Source organism: Bacillus rossius, chromosome 10, assembly GCF_032445375.1.
Source record: "Bacillus rossius redtenbacheri isolate Brsri chromosome 10, Brsri_v3, whole genome shotgun sequence".
Classification (NCBI taxonomy): Eukaryota; Metazoa; Arthropoda; class Insecta; order Phasmatodea; family Bacillidae; genus Bacillus; species Bacillus rossius.
The window spans coordinates 40,112,107-40,127,159 of record NC_086337.1 but is presented as its reverse complement, the minus strand read 5'-3'; the positions used below and the strand labels follow the sequence as shown (position 1 = coordinate 40,127,159).

Genomic DNA, 15,053 nt, shown 5'->3' with positions numbered 1-15,053 from the left:
TACTCACCACAAGAAACTTATTTTCTGTCAGATTTTCGGCAATTTTTTCACGGTTCCTTGAAATCGGGTTGTAATAGAGAGGTGGTCGCAACAAAAATGTTTTACTGTAGTCAAAATCTATTACTTTTGAATTGTACACACTTGGAAGGAAAAAACGTTCAAAAAATTTTTATACATGCCTGTTTGATAAGCAAGAATATATAGCAGACCCAATTATTAAATTTAGAAATGTAACGCAAAATTATTTAAACATATCAGTATTTATTTACATCTCATAGAATCACACTCTTAACCCAGTGGCACAAAATTTGTATTCTTCCATCATCATACAAGATAAACAATCATATTTGTGCATTAATAATCGTTATATCTTCGCACGGAAGGGCGGGCAGGGAGAAGAGATACTATAGTTACTAAACAAAATTAAATGGCAGTGTGTTACACTCTTAAAATAAAAAATAAATATGCTTCCATGATCATAATATTTTACAATAAATATACAATAGGACACAAAATTTTTTTAAATCGTTTTGTCCAGCATTTTAAAACAATAAATACTATTTTTTTGTTCCTTTGTAACATTCATTTTTAAACATTAGGGGGATGGATGGGGCTACACTTGCTACAAAAAGTATTTGGAATACATAACAACATAACATATATTTGTAGCCATGTGTCTAAACTTAACTGCATCCACATTTGTTGCTTCCCGGCAGCTATTAGGCAATGTTTCTTCGCTTCATTTCCTTGAGGAGTTCGACACCCATTTGTGCTGGGCTGCGTGTCACTATCACACCAGCCTGTGAAAGCACAAACACCAAAGATTGGATGTTGGTCTAGCAGAGCTGTGAAGATACCTCAGTATGTCTAAAGAAACCCTGGTAAGACCTTTTAATAATGTTTAAAGTTTTTATTCTTTTATCACAATGCAGGACCAGTTTTATATGCAATAAGCAAGATCAAAAAATATTAAATACAGTGGAGTCCAGCTAATCTTAACCTGGATAGGGTAAAAAAATAAAATAGACCATAGGTAAACTAGGGTATAAAAAATTAGCATTCTTCTCCTATGTCTTTTTGTTACGTCCATCGTGCACATAAAAGGATTGGTGGTGGTGGTGGGGGGGGGGGGGATACGTGGGTTGTCTCACACCCTCCCTCAGTAAACAAAGAACCAGTGTCAACACTAGTGCCAATTTTATTATGTACCAATGTACTGTCGCAGAACACAATCACTTCAATTGTATCCACGGAACTCTAGTGAGGGCGACCCATACGTCATGTAAACTGAACACCTTTCAAAATAACCACTTTTGTAAACTGGACTGAACTAAAAAAGTAGCGTCCCACTAATTGTAAGAATTTGTACACACTGAACTCTACAGAGAGCAGACTTTGCTACAAAAGTCAGTGCTGTATTGAATTCAGCTACCATACACAACCTACCAAGAGGCATGCCACCAGAAATTACTGCACACTATGTCATGCCAGTCACAGCAAGCAATAGCCGATAAACAGTAGTTATAACTGAAAAAAAAAGTAGTAAAATAAAAAAAAACTAGTCATCTACACTATACTAGTAATGCCTAGAGGCAAGATTATAGTAAATGGGAATAAAAAAATAAAACCAAAATAGAAATAATATACCAAAATGCATTTAAATTTACCTGAAATACCTTATTTTGTGTATTAAAATACATATAGTACTCATTTCGTAAATCTTTAGAATTTTATTTAGAAACCGACAACCAGTGTATTGTATATATATAAAAAAAAAAGTTTCTATTGTATGGTTTTTTTCAAAGTGAAGTAAATAAAAGTAGCAAGGCCTACAGAGAAACATTACAAGGAAATGTATTAAGTACATGGGGTTTTAACACTGCATATGGATTCTTTGATACATATTAGTACTAAAATGATTTAGATAAAGGTAAAATGATAAAAGTAAACTTTAAATTTGAAAACATGTTGGCAGCAGAAATTAACTTACTAAATCAATCAATTTTTTTTTTCTCCACTACTTACAAAGTTATGTAGTGTTAGTAGTTACAATAACATTGTAAGCAACCGTATAAAATAATTTGAACATTGCAATTTTTTGTTGAACTTACTCTCAACATCAATATTACGTAGTATTGTTACGTGTACACATTTTTAGTGTCTTACCACGAGTTGTTGAAGCAGTTAAACATAAGTTATTCTTGATATACATACTTAATTTATAACTACAAGATAAAATCCACTAATTTTAATGAAGAAATTTGATTTTTTCAAACCCCGTAAAATGTTGGCTCTATGCAATGTTCATTCTCCATGTTAACTTACCTTTTCGAGGGCATTTATCTTGTCCTGTGCACCGCCCTTTCCGCCGGAGATGATGGCTCCAGCGTGGCCCATTCTGCGGCCAGGAGGGGCGGTGATGCCAGCAATGAAAGAAACAACGGGCTTGGAATTCTCCCCCTGGAACAGAGCAGGGGCAAAATAATTATAAATTTACAGATGAAAAATACACCAAGGCACCATCCCAACCGACGAGTAAGGTAAATGTGACCCCTAAGTTGGTCAGTCAGGTCATGCTAAGACTAGTCTGGACCTAGACATCTCACCCTTCTCTGATAGCCTACGGTAATTTAAAGGTTCCTGCAGACAGGCAAAATCTGTACAATGAAAAACTTTGGTACGAGAAAAAGTGTCTTAAAAACCTGGAAAAACAGAGAAATGGGCAAACTCTTAGTTTATAAAAAAAGGTATCAGTAACTATTCATACTCTGCAGTATGTTAATGTCTTAAAACCAACATGTATTTAAGTCACAAATTATTGTGCTTTCCACTATCCAAATTTTTATTTTTAGTATTTTTTACAAACAATTAAACATAACGGGTGCAAACACAATCAACATTCATAGCCTATCTGCTGATCAGACACATCTCGTTGCACACTAATGTTAACCTCTTACTGTCAAGACAAGATGGCGGCACTTTGGTTCAAAACAATGAAAGGCCCACATTTCCGCAACATTTCAACTCTCAACCAGAAGAACCAATGTGACTGTTCACACAGTCTCTCTGTTGTTTAAATGCATACTCTGTAAATAGACTTCTCGAGAATAATAGCTCAAAAAAGCATACAAGAAAGAAAACACCAACTGCAAGAAGTGTGGGAACATACACAAAATAGTTTTTTGTGCAGAAATTCATAGCCTTTTTTTGTCCCTCTTTACATTAGGAGACAGAGATAATCATTTAAACTAAAAGTAGACCTATGGACAAAATAACAAAGGCTCGATACATACTTTTAAAACTTATCTTAAAAAAAATCCTTTGACAAAAAGTTGTATGATAATATAATCATTAACTGTAAGCATTTGCTACTTACTTTAGCAGCTCTATGTATCACTTTCAACTCAACATCACACTTATTAAAATACCCACATAACTTGCAATTATTCTTTTGGTTGTTGCTAATGCCATGTTAGATTTTAATATTTATATTTTTATAATTTACTTTATCTACTGTGAACAAATATTTACATATTTCTCAAGCAATGTTTTATTGATGTGCCTAAAATTAAAAACTGACTAAAAAAAATTGTTGTTAAAATGTACTACTAGATATTGCTGTGCTACAGGATTGTCAGTACAGTACTGCTCCAGCATCTCGTCAGATGTGAGTCAACTGTGGTTGGATTATGATAAAGTGGGACACATAAAGTCACATTGGTGAGACTGGAAATCGAGTGAATGTTAAACTAAAACTGAGAGCTGATTTTTAAGAACCGAGACCAAACTGAGAACCAGAAAAAAAAAGTAGAACTGACATGTCACTAATACATACCGTATATACTCGTGTATAGCGCGCCCTTTTTTTCCCTCAAGTAAAGGAAAAAAATAAGGATGCGCGCTATACACGGGAAAAAAATTTTTTGTGGGGGGGGAGGCGGGGAGGAGTGGAAGTCGTTAACTGCCGGGTGACGGGTGACGTTCCTGGCCAGCCCCCACACATACGCACAAGCAACAAGGCCTCTGTTTCACACACACACACACACACACACACACACACACACACACACACACACACACACACACACACACACACACACACACACACACACACACACACACACACACACACACACACACACACACACACACACACACACACACACACGCACGCACGCACACGCACACGCACACACGCACGCACGCACGCACGCACGCACGCACGCACGCACGCACGCGCGCGCGCGCGCAAGCTCGCACATCATGGTCTCTTGTTTATTTTTAGACCTCCCCCCTTTACAGAAAGCCAGCTCAGAAGCTAGTAAAAAGAGAGAGAGAGAAAGAGAGAATGTTGTCACCAGTTCCCCCCCCCCCCCCTGCAACTTCTTCGCTTCCTCCATTCCTCACCGGTGAGTCATCAAGTTCTCCGCGCCAGCTTAGCAACGTAGCGCGGCACGCCTCCCTCCCTTCCTTCCTTCCACGTACCAGTTGTGACGATATAGCGCTTCATTATCTTCCGTTTAGACAGCAGAGTTTATGTATTTTCCTGACGCATCACCACACATCAATTTAAATAATCAGGTACCACAAAATGTTAGTAAAATTTATTTATGGGGGAAAAAAAAAATTTCAATTTTCTTTGGAATTAGTTGCAAAAATCGTGGTGCGCGCTATACACGAGGGCGCGCTATACACGAGTAAATACGGTATGTATTTAATATGATGCATATTTGAATAATAAGCAACCAGTAGGTTAAGAACAAGGTAGTGATGGCCCGATATCCGATATCGGAGATCGGTAATATCGGCACATTTTTCAATATCGGACATCGGTAAATACTTGCGATATTTTGATAACCGATGTTTACTTCTCACATAACCTTAACTGTAATTCCAAGCTTCTTTTCCGCGGGCGTAATTTATCTTTCTTCACGTCGCCATAATACCTAGTAATTCCAAGCATATTTTGCACTGAAACAATTTCAAGCCTATTTCTTCTTTCTGATATTGCAATGCATCCCGACGGTACAATTATTCCATGTGTACACAAATCCCAGTCATTAGTGCATATTTATTCGTTTCAGATATTCGCAAAATGTTTTCGCTTGATGAATTTTCGAAGTTCACTAAGTGTACATAAATTGAAAACATAAACGAAAATAATTACGATACTTAATTTAATAAGTGGTGTAGCCGCAAGTAAACATTGGGAAGAATAAAGTTGCTGCTTGATATGACCATAGAGTAAGTAAGGATATAACAGTCGTTTCATGGTCGCCAACTGCTGTTCTATACAAAGACGTTACGTAGTTTTACAAAAGCTAAAATATGAAACGTATTTAAGTAGGGCAAGTTGCAGCAAAGGTATTATGTTGGCTATATTGAGTGCATTGCCAATAACATAAATAAAGATGTGTGGTTTTATGAACTCTGCAGTACGTTTCAAAGTTGTATTGAAATTACTTTTCACGTATTTGTAACGTGTTTTCGCACCAATAAATGGAGTGATACACTTGAACTATGGTCACAAAATTTGCTACATGAAGACCTTCCTTTCTAGCGTGACGTTTACCGTGATGAAATTTTACAAAGGGTACAAAAGTCTGATGTTTTTCGGACGGTATTTTTCGTAGATTACAGTTGAGACACTGGACTAAGTACATGCAGTGACTCGTGAATTTGAATTTAGAGAGCTTATTTGTAGGCCATTATGATAATTTCGTTATTAGCTTTCATTTAATGTGAATTTACAATATTTTACAATTAATAAAAATAATAAACATTCACATAAATATGTTTTATTAATATTTAACATTTTTCATTATTGTCTCTAACAATACTCCAGAACCACAATTTTATAGAATCAGTATTAGAAATGAGATAGGCCTAATATCGGAATATCGGGTATCGGATCGGTAAATTTGGAAATATCGGAATCAGTATCGGTATCGGGTTTTTGGATATCAGGCCATCACTAGAACAAGGTATTCAAGTAACCAGTAAGTTGAGAATAAAACTTTCTACTCTCTGTGTTAAGTCTGAACTCCAATAAAAGTCACTGGGAAGTATTTAATACAAAGTATACGTGCCGAGTTATGCTTCAAGAGATATTCGGAGGCCTGCTCCTCCGCCACGCCTCCGATCTCCCCGATCAGGATGATACCCTTCGTCTCCGGGTCTTTGAGGAAGAAGTCCAACGTGTCGATGAAGTCCGTGCCATTGAACGGGTCCCCGCCAATGCCGAAGCACATTGTCTGCCCAAGACCCACCTGCGACAAAACCACCGGCTTTAACACAAGCGAAGACGCGAAGGAAGCTCAAGTGTCGATGTTCACACAGGTACAGCAATCAAACTGGAGCCAATGTGTTTTTATTGGTCGGATCACTAGCATTCTACTACTGCGATGTGGATTCCAAGCGAGGTTTGTTTATTTATTACTGTAATTGTGACATGCCTACCTACGACTAGATGGATGCCTTAGATGGAAAGGCACAATACAAAAACACTAATACAAACAATGTAAACATACACACATAGCTACGTAAGAACACATACAAAACAGATATTTAAAAGGACATGAATCCTTGAAAACATTTTCCAATACTGGATAAATTAATAGTAATTTAATTATATATAATTGAACTATGGGATGGAATTAAGGAATAGTGAAGATATATAAAGACTGAGGATGGAATCTTTTATTTTTTATATGAAACCAAGTTCGTCACTAGCAGAAAATGTGGTGGTCGTTGGCTGAAGACAGTAGGTTTTCTCAGGTTATTCCTGTTTCCATTAACCATTCATTCCTCCAATTCTCCAATCTCATATCAACAATCCTTCACTGTCTGTGACAAATTAAACTAATATGTATTAGGAATCTCACTTTTCTAATTATATTGATTTTTATCAAGTTTACAAGCGGCGGACGCAGAGAGAACGTGTGTGAGATATTTTGATGTTTGAAAAAGCAACCGTTTTATTTATGTTTATTTATCGAGCTCTGTATTATTATTTAAGAATTCTACGTTAAATTTTGTGTCTTAATATAATATTATAAGTTTATTTCCAACATGAATAACACGAAAACACATGACTGTGCTCGTTACTGAGGTTCGAAACACACACAGTGTTACAGTACTCAGTCCATTGACCTGCCAGTGCAAACAGACGAGCGAAGTCCAGCGAGGCGGCAAAGTGCAAAGGTTGTAAGCTTATCATCTAACACGACTATGGCGAAGGAATGCTGGTACCGTGATCAGCCACAGCGTGAACCCGAGATTTGAAATACGGAAATGCTGCTGCATCTTCCTTCACAGGAAATAAAATACCAATGAGTAGAGGCAAGTTCATAAGGCGAACAAAACCGAAATAACAGCCAAATGAAAGTCAATAAACCACATAACACCGAAATACAAGGCAAAAAATAAATACAGCAAAATTTACCTCAATTACCCCACTTTGTCTATAATAACATAGAATTCATTTCATAAATCTATAGTTAAGGCTTTTATTTAAAAACCTAAACAAATATATATATATATACTACATATATAATGCACTAAGTAAAAAGTATATATTTTGTCTTTAAGTAAAGCATAGCAGTCCAGAGCTGATAACCTAAATTAATGACTAAAGGCCTAGGCCACAAAGAGATTATAAGTATTTTTTTTTTTTTTTTTCAACGCATATGTATAAATTGTTTGATACGCATTAATAGTGTTGAAATAATAAGACAGTAACAAAAAGTAAAACTTAAATTTGAAAATATGTTGGCACCAGAAATAAACATAAGCCAAACAATCCATCAAAAAAAATTTTTCACTGCTTAAAATGTTATGTGGGTTTAGGCTTTTAGAAACACTACAAGGTTTCTTGTTTTGAAATTTGAGTGATTTTATATATTAATGCATATTACTTAAAAAGAAAAAAAACAATAAAATTTGTCACATATAAATCCATAAAATCTTATCTCTAGACATTGTATTTAAAATAACTGTTTAGTTATACTTTTAATTTTCATATTTATAACTTTCTCGTAAACTATGGAACATCACAGAAGAATGTTATACTTTCTAGTTTCTGAAAAAAACATAATTTACCATTAAAATTATGTAAAACATTTACAACTCTCAAGAGACCTACGCAGTCAAATTAAAATACAGACCTCTGCTAAACAATATCTCTCCAGAATCACTTACTTTATTCTGCCCAACGCTTTTACGTGGACCACTATGTTAACGAGTGAATCGGAATCCTGTGCGACCGTGTGTCAGGGGTAGTTAACCTACAAGCTTGCTTACACCATGAACATCGTCATATTGGTGGCTGGTGAAAATATTTTCTAGTTGATGTGTGACAGTGGGGGATTTAGGAGCACATTTTCAGTGTAAGAAGTAAAAATGGGCTGTGTCGTTTCAGATTTCTACTTCAAAGCTTACGTTTTCCAATGAGGTGTGAAGTGTTTTGAAAACATTAAAGAACACACTTTCAGTGATGCTTGTAAAAGAGTTTTGAACAATATGAAATAATTCTCTAAAACCCTATTGAATACCAATCTTATTTCCCCCCCCCCCCTTTTTTTTTTTTTCCAAAAAAGGATATTGCAATAAATTTTATTTTAGCTGCGAAAATTCAAAAGGCTGGCTGCGAGTAAATTCATGGATTTCCAATGACTCTTAAACCTGTATCAAAATGCCAAATAAATGTTAAATGTACACAGGTGGAAAATTAAATACCAACACCAAAAAGACATTAGTTAATAGGAATTCAATTTAGGTATAAAGCAACTGACTATGCAACATATTTGACTACAGTTTCCAGATCAGAGGTTCAAGCTGGTACGATAAAGAAAAACATGACAAGATGGAGCATTAATAACCGTTGTAGTCACCAAGATTTTTTTTCTATTACTGCTCAAATATGTGCCAGATATTACGCTAGTCATGATTGTCACATCACAACAGTAGATATGCACTCTACAATCACCAATTTATTACAAATTATTTTATTATAAAAATAAAACAATAAACACCAATATCTTCTGTTTGAAAAATAAATTGTAACTAAAAAGAAAACCATAAAATATTATCTCCAATGATGAAAAATCAAAGTTAACTGTACACTTTGTAACTAAAACTTTTTTTTTTAAAATTGGAAAGACATTATTTCTGCCTCATTACACAAATACTAATTCAGATATATATTTCAAATTACAAATATTTCTGCCTCATTACACAAATACTAATTAAGATATATATTTAAAATTACAAATATTTCTGCCTCATTACACAAATACTAATTAAGATATATATTTAAAATTACAAATATTTCTGCCTCATTACACAAATACTAATTAAGATATATATTTAAAATTACAAATATTTCTGCCTCATTACACAAATACTAATTCAGATATATATTTAAAATTACAAATATTTCTGCCTCATTACACAAATACTAATTAAGATATATATTTAAAATTACAAATATTTCTGCCTCATTACACAAATACTAATTAAGATATATATTTAAAATTACAAATATTTCTGTCTCATTACACAAATACTAATTAAGATATTTATTTCAAATTACAAATATTTCTGCCTCATTACACAAATACTAATTAAGATATATAATTAAAATTACAAAAGGAAAAAAAAAAACAGAAAAAACAAAACTGATCGACTCTAGATGGCTGGGATGGATTCCTCTCCAATGTGAAAGTACCGTGAGCTGCTCACCTGTGTGGTCTGATGCACGGCCTCGTAGGTGAGCGTGCCGGAGCGAGACACCACGCCCACACAGCCGCGCTGGTGGATGTGTCCCGGCATTATGCCTATCTTGCACTGTAACACAGCCAATACCGCGCGCTCTTGCTCCCCCGTCCGCTCAGCACAACCACTTCAGGGACCACCGGCACGGGGCAAACAGAAAACTGCTTCAATGCACTTGACACTTCCGAGGTACCCCGCACAAAATAATTCCACCCACAACCGCCACACAATTTCATTTCGAAACTGCCCGACACATACCCGGAAAATTAAAAATTTCTGAACATTTAATTCAAATTTAAGACATGCATAATGGTTGGAATCGGGACCGTCGAGAGAATTTGAGCATCTGAGAACAAATAATTTTGACAGAACCCCTCCCCATTAACTAAAAATGTACAACTTTTCAAACCCTAAAATTTAAAAACAAATACTTTTTAACTGTAAAAGCATAAAGCAACACGTATTGCACATGAATTTTTTAACAATAGACTTGTAATTTTTGTCCTATTAGAAAAATTCTGGAAACTCAACCAGGCCCCTCTTGTACCCCCATGCCCCTCCATTCCAACCGCCCTGGTTGGAATCAGTCACAAGGGATGTAGACAAACAATTTGACAGCAGCAAAGCAAAAACACACGGTTACCTCTGAAAACTGACTATTGAGATTCAGTACCATTACATACTAATACCGTATTTACCTGTATATAACGCTACGATTCTTTATCAAAACTATGGAAACTAAAAGTGGGGGTCACATTACAATCACAAACTTTTATCTTGCCATTGGGAACAGCTTAGTGGACAAACAACAGGCTCTGACTCTTTAATGTGTCACTTATAACTTTAAACCACTGTTAAGGGCTCCGCCTACCTGGGCACACATACGGTGTGCAGAGCTTCAGGTTAAGCAACGCAATTTCAAAACTACTCAAGATATCCGAGTGGGGTCTGCTACGAAAAGCACTTAAGAGTTCGCTGAGGGCCGAAAACATATTTTTAGAAGAGTGAAAATGGCTAAAATACGTGTTTTCAGAGTAATTTTTAGACGTAAAACAACTGGTAAACAATCTCGAAAGCACTCAAGGGCCTTGCATTACACCTTTATCTTCATTCCTACACCATATTATGTTACGGTCACCGTTCAAATTTCACAGTTATCCTGTGACTTTAAAAAGGCTGCGCGCCAGTTCAGAACCTTGCGCTTAGAGGCTATAACGCACTATAAATACCAGCGAGTGTGTTGCAGTTATCATTCAGCCTCACTAACACACATACACCCACAAGGCAGACCCCTTAATTACGGACTTCTGACCACTTAGTTGAAAAACTACACTGTAAACTGCATCACTCATGCCACTTTATAGTCTGTGGCTTCCTGAACATCTACACAGATGTGACAGATGAGAGATGCAGGATGAAAGAGAGGGTGCCAATGGAGTTTGTTACTGGGTTTTTTCTGCTTCTCTTCACTGTGGCTGCTGGGGAAGAAACCTCCTCCCCCAACCCGATAAAAGTGAACTAGTCATTAAACACCTTTTTTTTTCTAGCTGCGGTCTGGTGTTTCATAAGAAACCATGTAAATCACTCTACTGACAAAAATGGTGCCAGAAAAGGTTTTTGAAACTTTTTGACCAGTCCTTCAGATTCACTACTTTCATGTGACTTTTGTGATAGGCCTGTGTAGACAACGTGCTGCAGTGCATGAATGTTCCAAGGAGTGTCCTACCTGCTCCGGTGCAATAACGCCTGGGCAGTTGGGGCCCACCAGGCGAGACTTGGACTGCTTGAGGAGCCGGTGTTTCACCCGCACCATGTCCTGCTGTGGGATTCCTTCCGTGACACATACGATGAGCGGAACCTCTGCATCCACCGCTTCCAATATGGCCGCTGCAGCCCCCGGCGGCGGGACGAAGATCACCGTCGCATCTGGATTAGTCGCGTCCTTTGCCTTTACAAAAAAAAAAACACAAGACACTTCTCTATATTTTTGATTGCCAACAACTGTTAAAATAAAGTCTATATTGTAATTCTGCACAAAAAAAAAATCAAATAAACAGAAAAAAGGAATATGAAATTTATGGGTAAGTACATCAAAGTTGTTCGCTATACGTCACGAGACATCAATATTTCCACCTGAAATTGTTACTGCTAGAAAAAATTTTGTTTCTAGGTCTCCAGACTTGCCTTCTCTCAGTGGCATATCCAAGAGACATTTTAGCGGCTACATTCCTCCAACCACTCCGTTATCTCTTCCAATCAAAACTTGCTCCAGATTTGCTACTGCCTTCAAATAAAAAAATAAAATAAAAAGATAAAGAGAGAAAATAACAGCCTTTTGTAAGCATCATGATTGCACATTTAAATTTCGCTTCATTCAGGTAAGGAAGGCAAAGCAGTCATACGAGTGACACAAAATAAAGTTGACAAAGTCTTGAATTAAATATTTTTACCTATATTACTTAGGTAACAAAAGTATTCTCGGAAACTTTTTAATACATTTTACGCAGATGGTGTAGATCAAGACAAAAAGCTAGTAGAGCACATAATTACTTTTAAATTACCAGTATAAATTGGGTATTCAGAGGACTGTGCAAAGAAGCATTGAAGGTCGCTGGATTCTCAAAACTTTCTTGTCCGTTACATTAACTATCATTTTAAAAAAAAAATTGATCACTTAACACATACATGACTAATAAATGATGTACACAAACAGGCATTCTCACCTCCTTGACAGTGTTGAAAACCGGGAGGTTGAGGTGCGTTCTGCCGCCCTTTCCCGGAGACACTCCTCCCACCACTTTGGTCCCGTATTCAATTGCCTGCTTGCAGTGGAAGGTGCCCTGCTTCCCTGTGAAGCCTTGGCACATCACCCGACTGGCACTGGTCAGCTTCAGGTTGGCCCGAGTCGAAGTGTAGTTGGTCCGCACATTGCAGATCTTGGGACCTTTGAACACACCAATGCCAGTGGTATACACAACACATCACCAAGGGATCGTTCATTAATCACGTGAGGCTCGAAAGGGGGGGGGGAGGGGGTCAGGAAAAATCATGAAATATCACAAGAGAGATATCAAGTGTATTTTTTTTTTCGCCCGATTTCTACTAAACCGAAAAGCGATGCGTGACCTTGACTCGCCGTAGCCAGGCAACAATATCCCCGCCCGCCGCAACATGAACCACCCGGCTCGGCTTGCCAGTCGCTAGTAAGACTGTGATTTTGGCGCCGAATACATGCGTAAATCACATATAAGCCTTTCCTTTATTATTTTTATGCCAGTGAGAATAAACCTGCAACCTAAATGTGTGTCTGGACATTTTTATCACTGTGCTTAATTTTCCAGAATTAAATTATATTATACCTATATTTAAAGATAATATTCCGAAATTTTTAAAAATATTTTGCGCAAAAAAATACACGTGATTTATTTCGGGGGGGGGGGGGGGGGGGGGGGGGGGGGGGGCTGTCTGAAATCTCACCACAAATCACTAGGGGGGAGGAGGGGTTAAAATTTTGCTAAAAAAAACATCACGTGATTAATGGACGACCCCCAAGGTACAGAAAACATTCACAAGGTAAAAGTTTCGTATCACAAATCCAAGTTCATCCCTTCATCTGGAGGCATGAATGATCCTGGAGGGGAAGTGTTGTGGAAGCGAATGAGCAGAGATTTTGGGTAGTAGATATGGAATACCTCCCAGTTAAATGAGAAGAATGAAATTTTGAAACTTGTGTTTCGTGATTGGGTGAGTTTCTTTCAGGTAGATGACTACTTTTTTAACACCAATCACAGTAATTCAGTGTGGAAGCAAAAGCATCCCCCGAGTAAAAAAACAAACAATGGTTATCTTGCAGACAGACACAATTTTATACTCATTGGGGTGATTGGGAGGGAGGCACGCCCCTCCCATAGGCCCACCGCTGACAATGACCAAAAACTTAACAACAGCGGATAGTACCTACAAACCTGGACCATTCCCTGGTATTGATACCAACAGCTACATTTTTCCAAGACCGTAACGAGAAGGAAAAATTTGCTCGAGTACAGAATGAGCAATTTAAAGACATTTTTAAGTCACTCACTGGTACTTGGCAGTGACATTGATACTATTTGAGGTCAAATTAATCAACCAAAAGCAATACCGACAAAAAAATCATAATCGTTATCAATAACAGAAACTTTAAGTTATAACATCAACTAAACTCATTGTCATTTTAATAATATTATTTTACAATTAACTCTACGAATAATGAAATTGTTACAGAGATCTTACTTCCAAATCTCAAAATCGTGCGAATGGAAGACGCCATCTTGAAAACGGACTCTGCGCCAGGGCTCAGCGCGATGAGCTCACAGCTGTTAGCGTTTTAGCACAACAGTGCAAAGTGCAAAATTCATTTTCGATCACGAACATAGAGCAGATATTAACATGCCACAACTGCCTAGCAACGGTTAGGTTTGTTTGGTTTTACATTCCATGTAGAGATTTGCAGACCCCGTTGTTGGTTGTCAATACTGAAAGAACGAAATGAACGAATCTTTAAAACGGATCATTACACGGAATTTAATCAAATTAATCGATTCGGTAAATTAAATCATTCTGCCCATTACGTTTCACTAGAAGAAGCTGCTTCAATATATTTGATATCCCTACACAAATATCAAGTATACTATAATTAAGAAAAAATTCAACTAAATATTTAAAAATATATATTTGAATGATTATATTTGTTGTATGAATTTTGGAGTTGTTTCTTTGATTTTTTTTTTAGTTTTTTTTTTTAGCTATAGCACGAATTTATAAAAATGTATTCAGTATTCATATACATATTTTTAACCACACGGTCTTTTTATGTTATACTGCTTGGCTTGCAATTGATAATTATTAGCATTGACGTGGTGCAGCCCTAGGACTTAAGCCTAGCCCGGGTCCTAGTACCATCCGCCAATGTAGGAGCACACAGTAGCCACTGCCAGTGTTGCATATTAATATCGTTATGACCGTAACTAGCAAAATAAACAGTCTGACATCGTCTCATATTAATTAAGTGTTATTGTTGTCACCACTCAACCTTCAGTGTAGCGAAAGAGGCAGCTTATGTAGTCCCAGCAAGCTGTCCGGCAGTCCAGCTTGACCCACTGGCAGAAACAGATGCTGTTTCGTGCAGCTCCCGAAAATTTGCATGTTTTAACTAATATTTAAGTCCATAGTGAAACAAATTCTTCTTAAACCTTTTCTCTTTCAAACAAACACAAAAATTTCGCTATTTTAACATGGCT

At 36.8% G+C, this 15,053-nt stretch overlaps 1 protein-coding gene across 1 annotated transcript; it reads right to left on the bottom strand.

Annotated features, from left to right (window-relative positions):
- Window positions 1–241: 241 nt before the first annotated feature.
- LOC134536011 (succinate--CoA ligase [ADP/GDP-forming] subunit alpha, mitochondrial) lies at window positions 242–14,369 on the bottom strand. Its single transcript, XM_063375505.1, has 7 exons — window positions 14,047–14,369; window positions 12,498–12,718; window positions 11,501–11,722; window positions 9,742–9,846; window positions 6,090–6,269; window positions 2,326–2,460; window positions 242–800 (listed from the first exon to the last, which is right to left on the bottom strand). Exons 1-7 carry the CDS (start codon window positions 14,081–14,083, stop codon window positions 720–722), a joined length of 981 nt encoding a protein of 326 aa, XP_063231575.1. The 5' UTR covers window positions 14,084–14,369; the 3' UTR covers window positions 242–719.
- Window positions 14,370–15,053: the final 684 nt, after the last annotated feature.

Bases quoted from the DNA above. Each gene is read 5' to 3' on its own strand.
- LOC134536011 (XM_063375505.1), bottom strand. From the start codon at position 14,083: ATGGCGTCTTCCATTCGCACGATTTTGAGATTTGGAA. The intron at 11,723-12,497 runs GTGAGAATGCCT...TTTTTTGTAAAG, and splicing joins TTTTCAACACTGTCAAGGAG to GCAAAGGACGCGACTAATCC. The intron at 2,461-6,089 runs GCACGTATACTT...GCTCTGTTCCAG, and splicing joins ATCTCTTGAAGCATAACTCG to GGGGAGAATTCCAAGCCCGT.